Here is a 24,016-nt window from a genome sequence, read left to right on the forward strand (position 1 = left end):
ATCAGCAGACAGGGAATAGCATACACGGAGAAGAGACAGCAAAGACAGTAAAGAAGCGGGGAGAGGAAAGCGATGGCGGGCCTGTGCACTGGCCAACTGCTGGCAGCATCTCTCTAGAAGATGCATCACTGAAGCCGACAGGTTTCTGCACAAGTGTAACAGGACTCCAGCCCTGTCATAAGTAGCCTAACTTTTACAAATTAGGCAGGGACAAAATGACTTTCAACATTGTGTATTTCTTTAAATCAACCCCAAAGATACCATGAGGTCTATTTTCTAACCCCTGTTATTTGTTAAAACGAAATACCAATATGCTCTAAACTTTGTGCAATTCCACTCAACCAAGAGGAGCAAATTTTATAGGCCCTGTGTACGGGCTGAAGTAAAGGGAAAATTTAATATTATACATACGCTATGCTAATTTAAAACTACAAAGCTTTACTTACTGACTACTCTAGCTATTGTAAAGTGACAATTTTTTAATTGAAAAAACACTATATAACTGGCTATAAAATTACTTAATTTTTAAAATATTTGTTGAGCTAAAATATAGCACTTTATTAAAACAAACTTGTTGGAATTTCTGCTCAGAAAACAGAAACAATGTTTTAAGAACACAGACAAAATAAAATATAGTAAATACATCTATCCACCTACTAGGCCTTTATCAAAATAGTGCAGGTGGGTAAATGAGAACAAAAAGTTAATGGAAGCTGTTTTTCTATTTTTAACTCAAATGCTCACTAGTGGTAACATATACCATATTCAGGATGTTTTGGTAAGCTATTACAACTATATTTGTTGAACCCCAGGAAAAAAACTATATAGATCAAAGATCAAAAAAGTTTTAGATCCAAACTGGCAGTGAACAAATAAAATTAATTTTATTTCATACTTAGTGATCATTCTACTTCCCTCAACTACTGGTTTCTCTTACCAGATAGATATATACACTTATACAGACCTTCATACTAATGGATATATTAAAAACTCTAATTCTTCACCAAAAAAAAAAAAACTTAATTCTGAGATCACTGTAAGGCAGAGACTTAAAGTATGGCTTTTCTCATGATCAACTTGTTCTCAAGCCTAGTTTCTTTCTAGGCTCAATGCAGGTAACATATGATGATTAAATATAGAAAGAAAAATAACAATTACTGTAAGAAAAGACCAAGCACCAGATGAAAGGAAATTTCACAAAGGCAAAATGCCCAAAAGCAGAAGGCAAATAAAGTGTGTCCATCATTACTACAAAGCATTTGCATGCCACTTTTATATCTCTGGGGTTCTACACTTGTTTCCAATAGTTATTACACCAAGCATGTGTTCTCAAGGGTTAAACAAACACAAATAATTTGTCCTGAGCAGTAGTCCCAATGGACTGACCAGCTGATTAGCATTTTGGACTTGTGACTTATACTGCCTAGCCTATTAGTGCCTTGACACTAAGTGACCTACTGTAAACTGCACCAGTATCTCAGTGCAAAAAAAATCTTTTATCACTAAGAATTTTAATAAAGTGCCCTGAAGTACTTTTTAAAGTCTCAGTTAAAACATATGCCCATGTATTTTATATTTCTCTCAGTGATTTTCACAAATAAGAATTTAGTAGATCACTTTTACCATCCATACCTTTTCTCATCATGACACTTCAGGAAAAAACCCTCCTTTCTACCTAAGTTGTTCCATATTTACTCTTTTCCCATAAATTTTTAGTGGGACTGTAACAGTAAGAATGATAAAAGCAGATATTCCTTAACAAATGTCTTAAGATTTTCCCATTTTATCTTCACATCAAGCCAAGGAGGGTGGTATTATCATCCCTATGTCATAAGTAAAGAAACTGAAGTCCAAGTGAAGAGTACAATGCTTGGTATACAGCATGTACAGGAGACATCTTTGTTGAAGGGAGCATAAATAATTAGTCCAAGGTCACACACTCAACTTTAAGTGGTTGTACTGAGATTCCAGTCAGACCCCAAGCTAAGGCTTGGTCAGACCCCAAGCTCAGGCTCTTTTCCCACTATGCAACATTTGTTTCAAGCCTTAAGAAGAGAAGAGTCCAGAATTAAGGTTAAGTAACAGTAGCTACCATTTATTTAGCGCTTACTATGTGTCAGGCACTTATTTATTCGTCATAACAACCTCAGAATAAGGTACATTATTTATTCATATTTTAAAGGTGAATAAACTGAAGCAGAGGCATGGAGGGTGAAATGATTTGGCCATTGTCACAGAATTAATACAAAGCCAGACTGAGCAGAGCAAAGCCAGGATCTGAGTCGATGTAGACTGGCTCAAGCTCCAGCACCCACTGTGCTGGAGCATCCACTTAACCACTGTGCTCTACTGCCATGCTAAAAACTTCCCTTCACTTGAATTGCATGAAAACAAAACTTTTAACCTTTTCAACAAAATTACTAAATTATAAGTCTTTGCACTTCCACTAACTGAGAGAACCGGTAGTGCTTTTCTGAGTATGCGCACCAGACTTCTTTACAGGCACACAGGATATGCCCCTGGTGATTAGATCACTGCACTGCTCAGGAAGTGGCACACTGTAAATCTGGTTAAGAGCCCCCAGCCCATCTCTCTCCACACTCAGACCCACACTAACCATGCATTGCAAGAAATAGGCAATTCAGAGATGTCCCAGTGTAATCTTCTACAAAATGAATGTCACTCTGGAAGTATCCAAGTATGTACAGTACCCTTCTATCACCCTTTCTTCTTCTTCCCAAACAACAAAAAAACACAGCAAAAGGAATGAATGAATCTAAGCTACTTAAAAATCACAACAAATGTCCAATGATAACTACAAATTTAAATGAGAAAAAAATGCAAAATTCTTACAGTTTTGTAACTTTTCCAAATTCTACATTCAAAAAGCACTAGGCCTCTTTGAAAGCCTCAATTCTTAGACTACCTTATTATCATAAATGTGCCTTGAAGGGTATAGAGAAAAGCCCATTTTTGCCTCAGATTCTTTATATATTGATATGCATATTAAAACAAGAATCATTACTGTTAGATTACAAGTTATTGGAGTTTTACCCTAATATCTATTAGTGTGACAATGCATTTAATAACATAAAACAAAAATATTAAGCATGGATTTAATATCTGTACATTCACATGTAACATACACAGAAAATAAATATACAGAGAAACGGGTCTGGACCTGGAGGTACTGAGAACTTGACACAATGAGAACAGAAACTACTGCAGCTCCCTCCATTGACATCGTAAAGTTGCCACATTTTCTGGGCTCTCTTTTGAATTAATGTGGCATCTGTTCCAAGTACAGCATGCTAACATTTTACTAAAAGATATTTTCATTCTACATTTGTATCTGGTTTGCTTTTTAATTTGAACTCCTGTTTTATTTCAGTGGTCATTATTTCTTTATACCAAGTTGTCAATTTGGCATTCCTGATCTATCTCCCCTGAGCATAAAAAGGGTGGGGAGGAACCATCAGCTTAAATCCCCCTAACAGCAATAATTACAATATGCTTTGCATATAGATTAAATAAAGAAAATAAGCAGCACAAAGATTTTTTGTGGGGTTTTTAGTATCAGGTCCTGATAAGCTAACGGCATCTGTTCCTTTCAGAAGAGAATTTGCTCTGAGGTATTGAGGGGGGCAGGGGAGTAGTAAACAAATACTAAATAGAATAATTCAAGTTACAAAGTTTGGTCTCCATGATACGATGATTTCAATAATTTTCACATATCCAACTCTATCGCGTGATAATTGCTTTTTAAGACAACCTCAAAAATGCTGCAGCAACAAGCCAAATACAACCACTTGTACTTAACATGCATGCTGCATACTCCACAATGTTACGTCACATCAGGCACGGAGAAGACGCTTACCAAGCTATCCTGCATGCTATAAACTGCCTAACAACAACAGAAAAAGGCAATGCTATCTCCATAGTGGGAGTAGGAGCTGTCCGGGTAGGCCAGCCTTTTCCTTTTGGTCAACTCTGAAGAAAACAAATAAGGCCTACATTTCTGTCTTTTAAGCTAACCTCTCTCAAGGCCTTTACTCTCGATCTTTCAGCCTTCACAGAAAGAAAGGCTGTTTCTTTAAAATTAAAAAGCTGTAAAAGATCACTCCAACTTAAAAGCCCCACATCTTGTACCAATTGTCCTTCAGGTGTCCCCATGGCTACCTCTTCTGCCGAAGAAGAAAGGCCTATCTAGAACGTTAGTCTCCAAGTGGGTGTGCCCATCCTGGGGAAGGAAGGGGGCCACGGGAAGAAATTATCACAACTTATCATTCTTAAATCTCATCCTTTTAAAATTTCAAATTTCCTGTATGTTTTATAACACACATAAAATACCAGGTTCAGGAAATTATATATAAATATACATTTACTGGTGGCCATAGTATTTAAAAGTTTGGGTACTACAGAAGACCAAATCTAGAATAACAAAGTTAGGAAAATAAGGCTCTGCTATTAACTTATTTAAATTCTTGTCTCTGCCTCAGTTTACTATCCACGACATGAACTGAGGCATTTGTACACTTATAAAACTATTATGAGAAATAATAAAATACTCTTCTCCAAGGTATGGTCTGAGCCACACAAAGTGAAAAGCACTATAAATGCTACCAATGAGAAATACCCTTAACTTGGCTTGTTAAAACTAGTTAACTGCTACATGCTATCAGATCCACTTCTTAGAATTTTAAGGCCATGCTTTAGCACTTTACTAAATATGGATCTAAAGAAGTATAAACCCCCTTAGATATGACTGCATTCTAGGCTTAGACTTTTTTTTAAAACTTCCATAATGAAAAACTTACTACCCATGAAATAAAATTTTTTAATTTGAAAGTTACAAAAGTGAATTATGAATAATACCCTTATCAACAAGTTAAAACTCTCAAAGTCTGAATCAAAAGATATTTAAAAGGTCTTGAGTATGGTGTGTGTGTGTGTATAATTATACATATACATATATATATATGCACACACACACATAAAGCACCAGAAAAACTAATTATTAGCATTCAATAAATTGTTTGCACTTCCAATAATTTACCTTTTTTTCCTCTTCTTTAAAAAATGCTAGGTTACCAGTACAGCATAGCATGTGAATGTGGCTGAGTGAGCAGGGCTAGAGATGAGGGTGAGGTCTGCAGACACTACTCATATGAAAAACTAATTCCTAGGTAGTGTATCCGTCATGCCAATTAAGCAGTACTGGTTTGAGTTTCTATTAATTAAAATAGTACAAGTATTTTCTTGGTTTTAAAACTCTACTGGGTACATGTTGAATGAATGCCTCCTAACAATCAGGAAGAGAGACTACCAGTTTTAAAAAAGTTATCTGAAACCACAATTAATCTCTTTATAAGAAACTACCAGAATAAAATAGCAGAATTTAATTCTGAAATGATGTCTCCTAAATTACCTGTGCAGGACAAAACAAAGTTGTCATTTTACAACAACTGACATTCTTCAAAATGTCAAAAATAACAATGACCAGTTCTAAAGCATTAGGTGCAAGTAAAGAAAACAAATACACACACACACCCCTTAAAATGCTTTTTGGCCCATAGGTAATGATCAGGCAAGGGCATTACATTCATAACCTTAATGTTTATATATTAATCTTACCCACCTCTCTTCCTTCCAACCTCACTCCTACTTCCCACCTGAGCCTTATTTTCAAAAACAGGCAAGTTTTTAAAATAGCCACCTGAAAAACATAAACTTCAAGAGAGTATTGTGGTGTAATTCTACTTATCTTTAAAATGTATACATATTATGCACATTTAAATGCACAGGAAACTTTTTAAGCAGACTAAGAACGGGATAACTTTAGTTTTCTACTTTATACATATCTATACTGCAAGTATTACTTTAATAATTCCAATGCCCTGCCTTTTAATATTTAAAAAAAAAAAAAAAAAGACAGCAATCACTTCTTGGCCTTTTGGCTAAGATCAAGTGTGAAAAAAAAGACAGCATCAAACCTTCTAAAATGTTGAAAATTACATAAGGACTAATTGAAATAACCAGTGTAAAACTATCTGCACCTACTAAGAAAACATAAAATAACCTACCATGCTACAGTGCTCAACTTTCAATCTTTAAGAAAGAGATGTTAGACCCCACTCTATACTAGGTACTGTGCTTGGCAATGGGCATAAAATGATGAACAGGACATACCTATCCCAAATGCCTTCATTTCATTTCATTCCATTCCAGTGCTCACTATTTCCAGAACTTTCAACCTAACTCAACCAAAATCAGATGAAACATTTTTAAAAGGATATTTCATAGCTGTTGTCCTTTCAGTAAACTGAAAACTTTTTTAGTAATTCACTTTCTAGGTTTCTATGGGAATTACACAATTTAATACAGAATTAAGAGGAGGGGCTCTAGAATCAAACCTGGCTTGAATTCAGATTGTATCATTTGCAACCTATGTGACCCTAGGGAAGCCTTCATTTCCTCATCTGTAAAGTGGCGGGGGGGGGGGGGGGGGATAAGATAATAAGAGTAAATCCTCAGAATATTGCTGTGAGGATTAAAATTAAATGAGATCCTACATGTAGAAAGGCTTAGCACCACCATAATAAACACTTAGTAAATGTTAAGTTATTATTATAACAACAGATAACCTGAAAATAGACAAAAACTATTCACAAACTGCCAAATATTTAAAGCCTTTTATCTGTCATTTCTCTAAGAACAAATATGTTTGTGTAAGTCTGTATATTTAACATACAAAAATATTTTTCAACATAAAAGCCCATAATTGAAACTTTTCATTACCATAATACACAAGTACATTTATGCTATTTATGATATTCATATATATATTTATATATATGATATATACACACAAATGCATCAGTGCATATTGTCAAGAACTACACTGTAGACATACATTAAGAAGTTGTCTGTTGGGGACAGGCTATAGCTCAAGTGGTAGAGTGCATGCCTAGCATGCACAGGGTCCTGGGTTCAATCCCCAGTTATCTCCTCTAAAAATAAATAAATGAACCTAATCACCCCCCCAAAAAAAAATTTTTTAAAAAGGGAAAAAAAAGAAGTTGTCTGTTGACTGTGGTGGGGGGAACTAGCTCACCAGTTAATTCTAACTCACATATTTAAATTTTTAAAAATACAATCATTGTTAACACCATATAGACAAATATCTTAAAATCCAGCCATCTATTAGTGATTAGAAACTCAATTTATATATATTTCTTCAGTCTAAACCTTTCATTCATGAGTACTATCTCATCTAATCCTTTTAACAGCATAGTGAAGCAGGCTTTTACCAAAATCTTCATTTTACTACAGTACCGAGAAAACTGAAGTCCAGCTAGGCTGAATTTCTCAACAGTACAGAGTTAGTGACAGGCTTGGTCTTGAAAAAGCCAGGTCTTCTGACACCATTACAACTGTTTCATTTACAGTGGCCTGGGACATTTCCAAAAAAAAAAAAAGAAAGAAAGAAAGAAAACTGTGCTCAATAGTTTAGGTGTGTCAGAGGACTCCACAGAGAATTACATATGGCTGCCCAATTTTTACTCTCCTTATTTCCTCTCCTTGCTTTCAACTTTAGTATTTCAGGAATCACACAAGTGTGCATAACTATAAAATGTATGTAAGAATTCATCCAAACTTCTTGCATCGGCCAATTAATAGTAGAGAGTATTCTCTCCCTTACACTTAGCCTTTTGAATTTAACATCTTTGTAATCTCCAAATTTATTTCGTTTTAATATTAGGTATTGAAGAGACAAGTTAATATAAAATAAATAAAACCATTCATAGTGCGGAGGCATATCAGATTCCATAAATTTATGACACGTCTAAAGAATCTAATGTCCAATATACAAACATTAACAAATTTCAGTTCACATTTATGAGGAAAAATAAAGGTTAATATTATTACAGTGGGTTGGTTTGTTGTGGAAACAAGTACTTAAATAATTACTACCAAATACAGTTTTCTTAAATAAACACAACAGCCCTCAGCAGGCAATAACATTCCAGGAACTCTGCCGGAATAGACACTGACCAAGTAGGTAAGAATGACACTTCCCTGATTCTGCATACACTCAAACTGAGGCACCATACATCACAACTTATGCCTACATTTTTCAGTACTCCCAGGTGTCCCTTTCCCTTCTCATATGGCTAAAAGCCATGTAGATAAAAATATCCGTGAACAAGTTCAAGGGCCCAAAAGAAGTTAGAGTGTCCCAAAAGAGAAAAAATAATGTAAAGACTTATGATTTCTTTGAACCTAACATTTTAAGTACAACTCAGACCTGAAACTACATTTTCTTTCTGGGCCTGCTCAATGGCCTCCAATACATCAATCCTGTAACACTGTGAGCTGTGGTGATAGATGAGTTCATGCCTCTAAACACAACAGAATTTTTCTAAGGTTACATACACTGTGACACAGGGAACATATCTGCAGGATCTTATTTTCATTAATCAACTAGTTTGGATGTTCTAACAGTGCAAACATTACGAATGAAGAAATTTTCATTATCTTTTGAACTTTCCAAAGTCAACCAAAGGCCTCGGTACAGTGGCAAAGAGTACTGAATAGGCAGCACTGAATTCTGGTCAAAATTCTGCTCCTGGCTGGTTGTCCGACTTCGTGCACATATCACTTAGGGAGAAACTGAGGTGGAAGACATTTATGTACAGTGAAAAATTCTAAGGAATTACCACATAATTACCATTGGCCAAAAATCTCTAGGCCTTGGTAGAACATCCTGGGCCTCTGATCAAATAATGTAAGAAGAGAAGAAAAAATGTAAAGCATGCTACTTTTTTTAAATAACAATAACCACTACTACTACTGCTGCTGCTAATTCTAAACACTTACTGAGCCTTTCTTACATGCCAGGCACTGTGCTAAGCACTTTCACAGACTTTAACATTTAATCTCTGCAACAATACTGATATTAGTTAATAAAGTAAGAGTATTAGAATCCTCAAAAGGATAGAAATCTTAATTTCACAAATGAAAATAAAACTATTAAAGAAAACACCTTTTTCTCTACCTTTCAGACTATACCTTTGAGTATTAAATTCACAGTAAACAATATCTATTTTCAGGAATCTGTCTTCCATTTAAAGAGTACTGAGATTTAAGATGTTGACAATCATTAAATAAGAATAAAAAAACCTAAACTTAAATACTAGCCCCAAAATACCCTTCCATTCAACTTTAACTACTGAGTAACTGTCCCCATTCAAAGGAAAGAGAACAGCATATATATATCAGGCTCTACAATAATGGGCTTCTAATTCTAATGCCCATACTAGCCATCAGTTAATGCTGCAATTATAATGAGACCTGTATCATCACAGAAAAAAAAATTTACAATTGCTAAGTCAAGGTGTGAATATATACACGTATATTGTTATTTTACCAGTAAATCTTACAGTAACTGATTTTAAAAAACAGCAAACTCATCGAAGGTAAACTAAAACACTATGGTGTTTCTGAAGACTCACTTTAGAATATAAGCAGCATAATAATCGTGGTATTAGCAATCAAACTTTACTTAGCAGAAAGTTCTTACAGGCTTGGGAAGCTGTGTATAAAATGGAGTAGACAAGAGGGAAGGGTTCCCTGTGCTGTTTAAAGCAACTACAGGTCCCAGCATGCAATGCTCTAATCTGGAGCAAGGCAAAAAAAACCGCAGTGCATCTTGGGACTTGTAGTAAGTAAACCACTTCACCCCATCACGTAAGTCCCAACAAAGTCTGAACTATCTAGCACAAATTGACAAGAGCTTATTATCAGGGCCTGGTCAAATTCACATATAATTGCTCTTTGCTCCAGCACAGATTCTTTAGCATATACTGGAAAAAGTATCAATTAATATTTAGACCAACACTGTCACATTAGAAAAACTTTATAAGGGATAAGCATACAACAGCATAAGCATAAAAAAGAAATACTTAAAAAGCAAAACAGATGCGATTACAACTTTTAAATTATATTTAAAGATACAATTTTTAAATCAATTTTTTTTAAGTTTGGCTTGATCAGTTTCAAAGCTTTCTATTCCCCTCTTCAAAAAAAGTTTTGTTTTACCGTGCTTTCTCTTAAGTCATTCAAGTTATGTTTAATAAATAATTTTTCTTGAAGAAAATTCTCATATGAAAACATTTTCCATACTCTAATACTGCCCACTACAAAATATATTCTTATAGTAATACATACGTATATAACACCATCTCATACACATACACACACACAAAAACTAAAACCAATCATACTGAAGTTCTTTTGTCAAGTCCTTGCTCAATATTTAAGCCCTCCACTCCTCACCCCTCATTTCACACACACAAGTTTCTGAAAAGAACACTTAGAAAAAAAATTCCAACTACAGACCCTTTTTTCTCATCCTTCTAAATACACAAGTTTTTTTTAAGCTAAAGTGAATAACCTTGAGCTGTAATTTATGTATATAGTTTCTACACACACCCCTATTTTCTGAAAGACTGAGGAAGGAGGCTGGGAAAGAACTAAGTGCAATCTGCATCAGGAGGCCTAACACAGGTGGTGGGTTATTTTCAGGCAACAGCACCTTCACAAACATGCTGTGGAATACAGTCCAAGAAATTCCTAACAAGGAAAGATAAGCTGGCACACAAATTTAACACAATCCAGCTAAAAATCACCTGCAACACATGCTACTACATTTCACCATGAAAGTGACAGGCTACTACAGGATCTGAAGCATCATCAATACAACATACTGTCCATAAGGCCTGAGATAGCAGTTGCCATGGTTACTATCACCCACTTTTATCAGGAAATTATTGTCACTATTCTGAAGTTTTTGGTACTTATTTAAATAAAAAAAAAGTTTAGAGTTCTGACTGTTAATTGAGTGAGAGAATCAACTACTGTTTGATTTGTAAGCGTGCTGCTTTAGAGATGCACATGGTTAACAATACTTGGATCTGCAGCAAAAAAAAATCAATTCCTTTCTGCTGCTCCTTCTCCTCAAGTACTGACAGTTTGTATTCTCAATGCAGCCAAAACAATAAAACAAAACCCATCTTTTTGGCTTCTGTGTTTAAGTTATTTTTCTCCCCTAGGCCCACAAACAGAGTCAAAATAAAGCCTAGATCATCAACCTGTTAGGCCCCATCCCCTTCCTATTTCCACATTATCAGTTCACTTTTTTGTCTACTTTAAAAAGCAGAAAAATATTTCCACAGATGATTCCGAAATATAGGAAAGAATACTTTCCTTCAACCAAGACCTGCTAACTCACTATTTTTTATTTAAGGGGAGGGGGGGAGGCGGTGTGCTTTGCAGTGTACTGGAGGGAGAGAAGTGAAGGGGCATTCAAACTGCCAAACAAGTGTCTAGTTTAAGAAAGTTGCTTTAGAAAAGCCCAAAGGATGACTTAAACTCACATATTATCTCTAAAAGAGTTCCCCACCACCTCCAGTTTAAGACTGACCTGATAGACAAGCAATATAAAAGTTATTCTTAAAGGTCTACTTCAACATTCTCACAAACAGTAACTGTTCAGAAATTCAATACACAAATAAGAAAAATGTGAAAGCCTACAAAATAGTATGGGCCACATATACATACAAGTATACAAAGAAGGAAACATACACTATTTAAGAAATAATTATCTACAATAAATTTAATAGTGTTAACATATTACCTCTTAAAAAAAAAAAAAAAACATAAAGCAGTACCTGGTAAAGTTAAAGTGATCAAAATACATTGCTATGCTCCCAAAGAATATTTAGGGCCTACCAAAAAAAGTGCCTGAGAAGTCAACATAAATCATTAATATTTCCCAGCACAAATTAATATGAAGATTCAAACATGTTTCAAGACATCAGCTCTGTATATAGATATAAAGGAATTCTGTCAAAGGTTAGAGACCTAAAACTTTAATCCCTTCCTTTTTTCCTTTTCAACAGTAATTAATTACAAAAGCCTTTGGCAATAAAATACTAAGGATACAAAATTTTAAAGCACATTAATACAACCTTAATGTTAGTATTTCTTCAAAAAATGCTTTAGTATTCACTGCCTGTAGGATGAAAAAGTTAACGTTACCCTGAGAGGTTTCATTTTTATCTAAAGAGTTAAATGTTTTTCTCACCCTTCACAGAAGCAAGTTTCTATATTTATTTTCTAATTGAGGCTATTTCACAAAGAGCAGTCAATTCTAAAATTTAAGATACTATACCTTTTGATATACTCATAAACATAGGGAATCCCAATTATCAATGTTATTTTATCTTAGTTCAAATTTGTAAACAGAGTCTATTAAGAAAGCCAGAACTCAAAGCTTTGAGTTTTAAACTTTTGGGTTATTTTTATACAAAAATATTTCAGTGCACTCCTCTAGATTTGAGTAGTCATTTCCTCAGACATCCCTCTAAAGAAACAAAAATTATATACACACGTACCGAATACTAATGCATACTGACATATATATATATCTTTTTCACTTTGAAACAAGTTTGGAAGGTTTAAGTTATTAAGAATTTCTCAGGAAGTTAGCAGAATCAGTCAAAACAATCAAAATATTAACCATGACATCTGTTACTCGGTGTGTTAATACGAATCTATAGAAGAATCTGGAAACTTAAATATTCACTAAAATCAACTACCATCACAGCAACGGAGAAATGAAGAAAAACCTTAATAGGTGATACACATTTCTACAAAAGGAAAAATGATCTTCTTTTTGAATTAGGGGAAACTGCCTAGGCAGCATTTTTTAAACAAAGCTTCAAAACTGTAACAAAGAGCTTTTTGGTAACCACAGCAGAATTAAAAAAAAAACACTCATAAAGTGTTCCTGGTGCACTTTTAATGCACTCATTTCTCAAATGATATAGAGAAGGTTAACATTTTTAAGACAGAAGCTTCTGCCCATGTATTAATTAGCCACCTATCTCAACAATTTAACATCTGCATGGCTTCTGACAATTTACAAAGAACTTTCACATGTATTATCTCATTTGATCTTAATGAGAAAAAAGTACAGTATTATTCCTAGGAAACAAACAAAATTCAAAGCAGGTTCATCAAATTTTCTACACATTCCTAAGTTTTTAAAACTTTCTAAGCTACCACAGTAGCATGATATTTCCAGTGATAAACCAATTCACTTAGCACAGAGTTTCAAAGGATCATGTGCTGTAAATGCTATGAAACTACTTTCATCTTTATTCAGTTATTGTTAAGTGTTACTAATGGACATATCAGCAATGACTTATACCCACAGATATAACTTTATTTATAGTTCAAGAATCTTAGTCTTTGGAGGCCAACTCAAATGCATCAACCAAATGTATTTATAAGTTTATAAGAATTTATCTACTAAGATCACTGTCCATAGACTGGAGGGAAAAAAACACAAAAAGTCTAAAAATTTTTCTATACAATATTTCCCTAACCAAAATTTCAAATACTCTGTATCTTACTTGTATTAATATTATAGAGATGACCACAAAACTTAAAGCCCAAGTCATACCAACTACTTTTGTTTCTAGCCATTGCACATAATCTTTTAAAAAACTGTTCAACATCCCACTCATCAAAAAGAAACTAACTCCTCTTCAAAATAAAATAATTCTAACAGCACTCTGTACCTAAGGGCAGTATCCTTAACCCAGCCACAATAAGCAATCTGCTTTGTGTAATACAGTAAGCAGGTAAAAAGCAGTCAAAGATTTCAGTTTCAAATGGAAAATGTAATTTTTCAATGGACTTACTCAAAAATCTTTCTGGAACTTTAAAGTGTTAATCCTGTTGCTTAGTTGAAGCTAAGTAGAGCTGTAATAAGTAGCAAGACCCTCAAATTTCAGAAATTGCCTTTCTTGCTGCAGCACCTCCTGCTGGGTAACATTTAGAGTTCTTCATGTAAGCAGAAGAAGAGTATTTCTGAGGCAGCTCTTCCAGATGATTGAATGAGAAAAAGGACAGACTCTTCAAACCTAAAGAAATAGGGCCCTGTCCATCACTTATACTTCTTAAAAATAAAATTTGGCACAGGTAGGAGTCTATTACTATTACTATTCCAGTTTCATAAAGACCTGCATGAGTCCGAAGTGCAACATGTTTAAATGAAGTTTGCAAAATTATCTAAAAACTATCTTCAGAAGCACTCAAGCAAAAGACTATTAAGGCCATCCAAGCAATGCCAGTCGTATTGCAAATACTATTAGGTTAAAAAAAAAAAAAAAAGGAAAAATATGACATTAAAAAAAAGCATCTGGAATATTCTGAACATGTTAGCCAGAAGTTTGTGTTTTGAGAATTTTCTGCACTATTACTACGCTCTTCGTTTAAGGATAGTTGTACATCTACAAAGTTTTAAGCACAGAAAATTTTTTATAAACATGAGCATAACTGCACACAAAAATTTCATCTTTGCCATCAAAAGATGTGTCCTGAGATTTTAAAATGCATTCTTTAGACATTTTAAATGGCCCTCAATAAGCTAGTTTTAAGCCCACAATGTAGATTCCATATACAAATGGAGACCGAAAAAAAGAATAGAAAGGAACTTACCAAAATCAAAATGAATAACAGTATTTCCAGTAAAAATGTAGTAACAGTTTCCTACAATGCTGTGAAACCAAGTAAATTGTGAAACTTAAAAAAGGGGGGGGGCGAGTCTTCAAAAACCAAAAGTAAGGCTGACCTATTTATTTCTACTGCCCAAACGTGAATGAACACCAGATGTAAACAAACAACAGAAACACTGAAAAGTATACTTAGATATCTTAGCCCCAGTTTCAGACCCCTTACCAGGCCCTCAACGAAGCTACAGATGTTGATGAGTATCCTCTCTAAAAGGAGATTTTCAAGCTCTGCGCCCTAAAGAACCCCTATAAAGTGTGCCTATGAAAAGGCTTCCTTCCTAGAGTGCATAACTGCTTTAAAAAAAAAAAAAAAACTTTCATCAGCCCAAATTAATCTGATTCTAATATTCAGCTATCAATTATTAATACATAAATGTTCTTCCTTCTCTAACGTCCCCAGCTTAAGCATCTACATTCCTGACACCTACTATTAACAAAAATGCACAGCTCGCATCCCAGCTATGGGGCAAATCTTTGAAATCCAAAACACAGCCACAAAGTTCACTGTCAAGGCCAGTGCTAAGGCCCACACACGCCCGGACCTTAACTCACATTTGAAATTCTAGAAAGCCATACTTGCAGACATCATTTAAAACAACACAATGTGGACGTGCAGAGTAAGATCCTCTACTTCAAGACCTAAACAAAGAATATTTCAACATATGACCGGAATATGATGACACCAGATTCACCAATGAAAACAAAACCTGCCTACCATTAGCAGTCGTACCCTCATCTCAACAACTCAACTACTTAGAAATCACTCTCTGCACATCTGCACCCCACAACCGGCGTGTGGCCTTCTGCGGGGGTGCAAACCAGACAAAGTTGAAAGGAGACATTCTTCCCCTGGTGCCCAATCGCGGTATCAACCCCTCCCCTACCAGGGCCACCTTGCTGCTACCCACCATCGCGAACGTGGTCAGGGGAAAAAAAGAAATCCTAACAGCACCGCTCAGCAGAATAAAGAGACCAAAGAGAGGATGACGAGAAGTGTTGGGAACTGCGTGCACGACGGGGCTGGACCAAACGGAAAGAGTCCCACTCCGCGCGCCCCTCCCCCCGGCGGGGGCGCGGGCGGGGGAGGGGCGGCCGCGGCCCCTCTCAGAGCGGCCTGCGGGCCCCGGCCCGCGCGGGGTCCCGGGGCGCCCCGCGGCCACGGGCGGCGGGGGCGAGTGCGGGAGGGCCGGCCCCGGGGTGAGGGGTGCAGGCAGACTCTCCGGAATAACAAGTTGCAGAAGAAGAAGAATAAGCGGAATTTCCCCAACGCTGCTCCGGCCACCCAAGACAAATGCACCAACACACACACACACACACACAAACACACACACACACACACACACACACACACACACTCGGGCCCGGCAGCGTCAGCAGCCTCAGCTTTTTTTTTTTTTTTTTAAACCAGATCCTTCAGTCACCAAACAAGATGGTTTTCCCCCAAAAAAAAAAAATTAAATAAATAACCATAATAAAAACTTCCCCCCGACAGCATCCCGAGGGGGGGTGGGGTGGTGAAAGAGCCCCGGCGACCATCCCTGGGCCAAGGGAGAGCTCAAGGGGGCGGACGAAGCTCCGCGCCCCCCGCCCCCGCCGGCGGCCCCCTCCCCGGCCGCCCGCCGGGACAATGTGACGCCCCCTCGCCGCCACCCCCGGCGCGCCGCCTCTGTCACCCGCTCCGGCCCAGCACTCAGCGCCCAGGCTCCTGAGGCTGCTCATAAACTTACTTCCAATTTATCCTGGGGAGGGGTGGAGGGCAGAGGAGAGGAAGGGGGAGACAAGGTTTTTCCATTGTCTTTTTTTTAGGGGGGGAGGAATAGGAAGGGCACGCAGGGGGGCGCCCCGAAGGGGAAGTTACTGCTCAAATCTCAAGTTGACTGAGGGGTCCTGCCGAGAACACCCCCCTTTCCCTCCTCCCTCCCACACACCCCTCCCCTCCCCCTACCTCCCCCCCCACAACAAACTCCAAGCAAGCAGCCCCTGTTCCTCCCAGAGACAAACACCAGAGACAAGACAGAGAGAGAGGGAGAGGGGGAGAGGGGGAAGGGGGGAGGGAGGGGAAATAGAGCTACTCCAGAAAAAAAAAGAGAGAGAGAGAGAGAGAGAGAGTGAGAAGAGAGAATGGAAAAGCTGGGATACTGCACCCTCCTGCTGCTGGCTGGCTGTCCCCCCTGGCAGCTGGAGGCAGGAACTCTGAGCAGGAGAAGCAGGAGGAGGAGGAGGAGGGAACTCTTCTTCATGGGGAGGGAGGGAAGAAGCTGGAGCTGCTGCTGCTGCTTCTGCTGCTGCTCTGGGCCTCTCGCACTTTTTAGATATTAGTGTGTTAAGATGGTAGGTTGTTCCCTTCTCCCTCCTCCTCCTCCTCCTCCTCTCCTCTCCTCTCCCTCTCTCTCTCACTCACTCACTCTCTCTCTCCCTCTCTCTGGGCTGTTTCTTTCCTCCTCTTCCCCAGGCAAGGGGGGGTGGGGAGGAGGGGGTGGGGGGAGGAACTGGATCCTCCTCCTCCTCCAGGAGAGACACACACAGGCCCCGGGCCGGAGTGGTGGTGGGGAATCAGAGCAGCAGGAGAGAAACTGTGGGAGACAAACAAGCCCAACTCTTCATCCTCCTCCTCCTCTCAGCAGCAGCAGCGAGCACCACCAGCCCATTCACCACCCGGCCCCGGGCCGCAGCACCTCCGCCGCCTCAGCCCGGGGATCCCTCCGCCCAGGCCCAGACACACTCGCCCGCGCGGGAGCCCGCCGCGCGGCCCCGCCGGCCCGCCGCCGCCGCCGCCGTGCGCGCTCCCGCCGCTCCCGAGAGCCGGGCGAGAGGGACTGGGGCTGGGAAAGCGGGGACGAGGGCGGGGGGAGAGGAGGCGCCGGGGTAGAGGGGCACGGCGAGGTGGGAGGGGGCCGCCGGGCGGAGTTGTACGGCGGCCTGCCCAGGCTCCCGCGCCTCCGCCCGCGGCTCCCGGGACGCACGGGCCCTCCCCGGGGGCGACGGGGCGGCGGCGGGGGGAGCGGCGGGGGCCCGCGGCGGCGCTCGGGCGGGCGGACTACTTGACGTGTCGGTGCGGCGAATTTATTTCACTTTGCCTAAGGAACGGGGTGTGCTGCGGCCCCCATTGCCTAGGGAAAAAACCCGGATGTAAAGTGAGTGAAACTAAACTAGAGTGAAGTAGGGCAGCAGCAGCCAAACTCCAGTGCAGCGGCGGCGGCGGTGGTGGTGATGGGGCTGAGCACCGAGCGGCAGCGGCTAAACTCCGGGGCCGCCGCAATGATGGGCCCGTGCAGCGCTGCAGCTCGGCACCCATGTAGCTGCAGCCGAGGCGAGGCCAGAGCCCGCTGCGGCCCCCCCAACTCCGCGGCCCGAGCCCAACTCCCCCTCCCGCCGGCAGGAGCTGCAAAGGGGCTCCGGAGCGGCCCCAACTCCCTCCAGTGCAACAGCAGTTTGAAGGGGGGAAATAAAGCCGCGAGGGCAGGGGCGAAGAGAAGCTTATGGGGAAGCACTGCAATGGGGGAGCGTGGTCCAGGCAACAGGAGAAAGATGCAACCTCAAGTCGAATGCAACATGCAATCCCCGGCCGCCGCTCGCCTGCTCCCTCCCCTCACCACCCCGCCCCCTTTCCAAATAACTACCCTTGAACCACTTTATTAGCAGTACTTAGTCCCACACTCGCTTTGGGGAGGGGCAGAGGATGGGGTCCTTCGTTCACCTTTATTTATTGCTGCTTTCTCCCCCCTCTCCATGTTTTTTATTCCTAAGTTCTTTTGTTCTAAGGGGGATGATGGCATTTACTTTTCTGCTTTGTGTAGCAGGGCAATCACTGGGAATCGGCCACGTATAATCCGGCGGTTTGTCATATTTTATTAGTGAAAGTATTTTATGCCTATTCTACCTCTAAGGACTGTAACATGGAGAACTGCAGGGAGGAGAAAAACATCAGAATTCTTGTTTTGAGAGAATTCTTAACGGGGCGGGAGGAGGGTCTCTTTTTTTTTTGCGGGGGGGTGTTATTTCGATTTTTAAATCGATAGTTTTCAACTTAAAGCTGAATGTTTCTGTGTGGATATACTATTGGATTCTAAAATAACCTCCAACCACAATAAAGGGGGTGGGGAGTCCAAAATCTTATATTTAAAAAAAAAAATCCCTACTAGACAGTGTGATATTATCTGTTACGTGCAGCACACTGGACTTAACGTAGTGTTGGCCTTCGAATGTTAAATAACAATAAGCCCCAACCTCAACTGAATACAAATGGGGGGTGGGGTGGTTTTGTTTTTAAAGCTCAGCACTTTTGTAGCATCTGCCACTACGCATTTTCCAAGCATTGATTAGCCATGTAACTCCCATAGGCATGAAGTCCAGTTTTTGCAGATAAAGAGCAACAGTGGAGAGATGATTTGCCCAAAGTCAAAGTGAGTCATTGACGGTACCAGAAATAGCCTTGGACTCTATGTGTTACTAGTCCCATCTTTTCCATTAAATAGTATTTCCTCCAAGAAATAAACAGTATTTAAAAATAAACAGACTTTATCTTGTTATGTATTTCCACCAGAGGTGCTTTGAGATCCTTGGACACGCAGGCATTTTCTTCTGTGGCCTGCAAAATTAAGTTCGGTTTCTCAAGAAAAAGCAATTTAAAAAAAATCTGGTATCTTAAAGCTAAAAAATAAAAGTATGGGCTTTACTTTACAGGTGTAGGCCATTTAGTACTCTGAGCTTTATGTTAAAAAAAATTCACAGCAGAGAAAATGTGTAAGAGTTTGAGATTGAAAATGAAAATCCCTATAAATGATTCAAGAAGCCTGGATGAACTCAAAATGTTGTGAAACTAAACCCATAACGCAGTCAGTGTGAATAACGGAAGGACTGGTTGGTAGTAAGACGCAGCTTTATCATCTGGAGATAACTCTAATGTATCTAAAAGATGAGTGAAGGCAGGAGCCTTTCAAGCTGGACCCACTAAGCACTGGACCATAATCTAATGGTGTCATTTCAAATCAGACCAGGCTGTCAAAATTTTTTCAGAGCAAGAGTGCTTTAGTGTTCTTCCTGGAGGGAAAATAAAAAAGTTTAAAATGTTTCAGAATTTCACAGAAAAAAAAATTCAGAAACTCAAATTGTGCCTGAATGTGTAAATGCTACAGAACAAGTGTCAGCAAACTTTTTTCTGCAAAAGCCCAGATAGGAAATATCTTAAGACTTTGTGAACCATGTAGTCTCCTTTACAACTTCTCTATGCAGTTGTAACACAAAAGCAGCCATAGAAAATATGTAAACAAAAGAGCCTGGCTATGTTCTAATGAAGGCTTTATTTATGGGCCCTGACATTTGAATTTCATGTACCTTTCACGTGTCAGAAAATATTCCTCCTTTTCAACCATAAAAAAAAGAACGTTAAAACGTTCTTAGCTCGGGGGTCTCACAATACCAGGGTTTGGGCAGGATTGGGCCTACAGGCTGTCATTTACCAATCCACTTTTGAAGACTAAAATCTCTGAACTTCTTGTACCAGGTATTTGGTTATTAAGATGCTTGCACAGTAATCAAAATTCAATGCCATGCAAAAATCACCTTTTAGATATTTACACTTAATTAAAATATTTTAACTGAATAATTATCTAATACTCATATAACTACCAAACTCTATGAAAAATAATTCTCTAGCTTGTGAATCATTTATAGACCACGTTCCCATTTACATACTCTGCCCTCACTCTAAGATGGTGAAGAGGAGTGGAAGCAAGTGGACTTGAATTCCCACACCTAAGAAGTATGACTCCTTTTCAGCTAAGGCACCTTGGACTAGTTGCTTAACCTTTCAAAGCCTCAGTTTTCCTATCTTGTAAAATGCAGCTATTAATACCTACTTTGTAGGGCTGTGGAGAAGATTGAATGAAATAATGATTCACCTAAAGTGCTTAGCACAGTGCCTGGCACATAGGACTACATCACACATCCTTTTCCGTGCCTTCAAATTCATTTTCTGAGTTAATGTAACTCAAGAGAAGGTGAACACGTGGAGTCCCAATAGCTTGTCCAGTGCCGATGTGGCACATGCATCCAAGGAGTCTCAGGGTGACTCAAGGTTGTGGGGTTAATATTGTGATACATTTCACTGGATCTTTCTCTAGCTCTAAGTGTACCTTTCCTGGGGCACTCAGTAGACACTACCTGTGTGGCCTCGTGCAAACACTTAGGCCTTCTGAACACTGGTGTTTCTCATACATAAAATTCAGATAATACTTTGTAGGATTTTTGAAGGGGCTAACTGGCATAAATGCTAAAGAAAAAAAGGTAACAATTAGTATCAGAGAAGATCCCAGAGATAAGCTGAAAACTGAAAATTTACCATCAGAAGCTCCTTTGAGATAAATCATTCAACTTTTTTTAAACTGCCTTCCTTTTTGATTAATTTAGTTTTTTTTTTAAATTGGGGGGTTAATTAGGTTTACTTATTTATTTATTTATTTTTTAGAGAAGGTACTGATGATTGAATCCAGGACCTCATGCATTCTGAGCTTACACTCTACCACTGAGCTATACCCACCCCCATCATTCAACTTTTAGACATAATATCAGGTGCACAATAACTTAAGAGTTTGCTCTCCTATCACTTACTTACCCTCCAAAAACCATTTAATAGTCATCAAAACCTGTTGAACAAAGGTAAAACTCAGTCTAATGCAGAGATATAAATATAGGAAAAATATAACAGAAGCATTACATATTATAGTATCACATGGAAGCATTATGTATTAGAGAATAAACAAGTTTCTTAATTTTTTTCTTTTGAAGTTTTGTAGTAACATAGCACACACCATACGCTAGATATTAAGTGTTTTTTGTACTTATATTTCTATATAATTGTCAATGATATTCTGCAATTTGACAGTATTTCAAACAACGTAATGAATCCTGCCCTCCTAGAGGACAACTTGAACAGCTTTCTCATCCAACTCCTCCCTCCCACCCCCAACCCCTGCCTGTCTTTCACTCAACCACTATCCTGTTTCCTACTTCAGGCTGAAAAGAAACCCCATTGTCTCTTAAAAGGTCACACTAAAGAAGATTTGAACACTGTCTGAAAACCTGAGGGTCCAACCAGGGAGATAACTACTGGAGTTCACCGAGCCTTCTTTTCTAATTTTTATTGGGCTGGAATAAATGAAAACCTGGCTTGTACCAAAAAGATTCTTAGGTAAGTAGAGGAGACATATCAGTGTGATTTTTAAAGAATTATGACAGAAAATCCCCAGTGACTAGCAGAAGTTGAATGTATGTTCTTTCTCTCCTCTGTCTCAATGGTTTCTGATCTTTTAAAAATCTCTTTAACTGTCTTGTGTGTGTATTTACTGTAAGCTGAAATTATAATTGGAAATGGATCAGATATAACTTGTAAATAAATAAATATTGGTGGAGAAGCAGTCAACCCTCTAGAGAACACCTTAATTTTGTTACTTTGCCATAATCTCCACCGTCAATTAAATCCTAAGCAGCTTCAGGTGTATGTGTTTTTTTTAGTAGAATTGACTAGACCAGGGCTCCTCAACCTCACGCTATTGACACTTTGGGCCAGATAATTTTTTGTTGTAGGGGCACTGAAAGATATTTAGCAGCGTCCCTGGTGTCCACCCACCAGATGCCAATAGTACCTCCCCCACAGTTGTGACAATCAAAAATATCTCTAGACACTGCCAAGTGCCCCCTGTGTGTGTGTTTATGGGGTGAGGGAGAAGGGTAAAATTGCACCAGGTTAGTGGTGGGGAGGTGGGGGGGACGGGGGATTTCAGGTAGTGGGGGTTGAGAACCTCTGAACTAGACTGAACACCACAGATAGATCTATCTGTATGTGTGTGCCCTCCAGAGAAGCAGATCCTAATTCTTTTTCCAAGAAGAAATTGATGTGGATCAGGGAGCCTAGGCCAGTCTGTTGTTAAAAACTAAAATGGTTACAATTAGAGCTGTAGAAATGTTGCCTTAAAGCTGCTGACCTGCTCCAAGTATCACAGGCAGATCCTCCAAGACTGGGTATGTGGAAAGAATTTTATCATCTTGTTATTTGCACCTTTAGTTTATCTATTATCAACACAAATAAATTGTATTGTGGGCCTTGAGCAAGGATGTTATAGTGGAAGGCATTCCCAAATTCAGAGTGTGAGAACCTGAGCTTGGGTCTGGGTTCTGCAAATGTCTAGCTAATCACTTTATCTCTCTGGGCCTATTTCCTTGTCCAAAATGGGGAAAACAGTAATACTTAATCCATTGGGTTGTTGTGAAGGTCCAAGCTGTTAATGAGAAGTAGCAGGGCTTATTCTCGAGGAATTAGGAACATTGGAACCATACAGTCCTGAGTTGACCTTGGGTAAATGATGCACTACTGTAAGCCACAGTTTCCTTATGTGCAAAATGCACAGATAATCACATGACTTCAAGAGAGTTGTTATGGAGGTTAAATGAGACAATGTATGTCATATATGCTGGATAAATATTATTATTAGTCTTTGGTAAATTGCATCACATTGCACAAATACATATCATTTTATTGTTATTTCTTTTCTGTCAACATTGAAACCTGGAAATCCCAAGAACTAATTAATACATCTATAAAACTGAGACCCTGTTTATATATATGTTACATCCCAAACTCCAACCCAGTTAAAGCAGCATTAAACTGTGGTGTGAAACCTTCTACCTTACAAGTTAAATCCAGACACAGGTTTGTTGTGACAACATAAGGTTCTCCTCCCCTTATTGAAATAATGTTCTAATAAGTTTTTTACAACCTCTGTATCACATAAAACACATGGGGTCAGATATAGCATGCCCAGCTAGCACAATGTATGTCCATCCTGAACATTTAAATCTGACTACGTGCTGTTGCAAAATTCACCTTCCCCCAAAGCACTGGCAAATTGCACTGCAGCCCTAAAGTGGGGTGCAAGGAGGTGTTTTCTAAATTAAAATATAAATAAGGGGATCTGAAGGTATTTTTTATGAAACTTTTTAATTAAAGTATAACGTTCATACAAAGAACTGCACCAGTCACAAGTCATACACATCAGTAAATTTTCACAAAACAAACACACCTATGTAATCATTGGGTGTTTTTAAAGGTCTGAGAATTCTGTAACAAATATGTGTTTTATCATTAAGGGTGTCAGAAAAAAGGTTATCCTGAATTTGAAAGAAAACAGAAGAGATTTTCCCAGACAAGATAGCAACTGTCTTTGCTGTACAAATGTGATTTTGAATTATCATGTGGCAGTTTTGCAAAATGATCAATTGGAATCTGATTGCCCAATCATATCACCATTTACCACCTGATATATAATTCTGGGCAATTAACTTCAAGTGCTTCAGTCTTCTTATCTGTTAAATGG

At 38.9% G+C, this 24,016-nt stretch overlaps 2 protein-coding genes across 9 annotated transcripts in view; one reads left to right on the top strand and one right to left on the bottom strand.

The window, feature by feature from the left end:
• Nucleotides 1–17,173, bottom strand: part of PHF21A (PHD finger protein 21A) — a 171,455-nt gene extending 154,282 nt beyond the window's left edge. For 4 of the 8 annotated variants that reach the window (XM_032488531.1, XM_032488533.1, XM_032488530.1 and 1 more), the window contains exon 1: nt 16,790–17,173. The gene's annotated coding sequence lies outside the window, so the exon portion shown is untranslated. Of the gene's footprint in view, nt 1–13,772; nt 13,995–14,571; nt 15,510–15,553; nt 16,170–16,789 lie in introns of those variants that run through there. The other 4 variants (XM_032488536.1, XM_032488534.1, XM_032488537.1 and 1 more) reach the window with 4 other exon arrangements.
• Nucleotides 15,629–22,017, top strand: LOC116666650 (translation initiation factor IF-2-like). Its single transcript, XM_032490480.1, has 3 exons — nt 15,629–15,842; nt 17,157–17,779; nt 21,690–22,017. The coding sequence occupies exons 1-3, from the start codon at nt 15,629–15,631 to the stop codon at nt 21,708–21,710; spliced, it is 858 nt and encodes a 285-aa protein (XP_032346371.1). The 3' UTR covers nt 21,711–22,017.
• The last annotated feature ends 1,999 nt before the right edge of the window (nt 22,018–24,016 follow it).

Source organism: Camelus ferus, chromosome 10 (assembly GCF_009834535.1).
Source record: "Camelus ferus isolate YT-003-E chromosome 10, BCGSAC_Cfer_1.0, whole genome shotgun sequence".
NCBI classification, from domain to species: Eukaryota; Metazoa; Chordata; class Mammalia; order Artiodactyla; family Camelidae; genus Camelus; species Camelus ferus.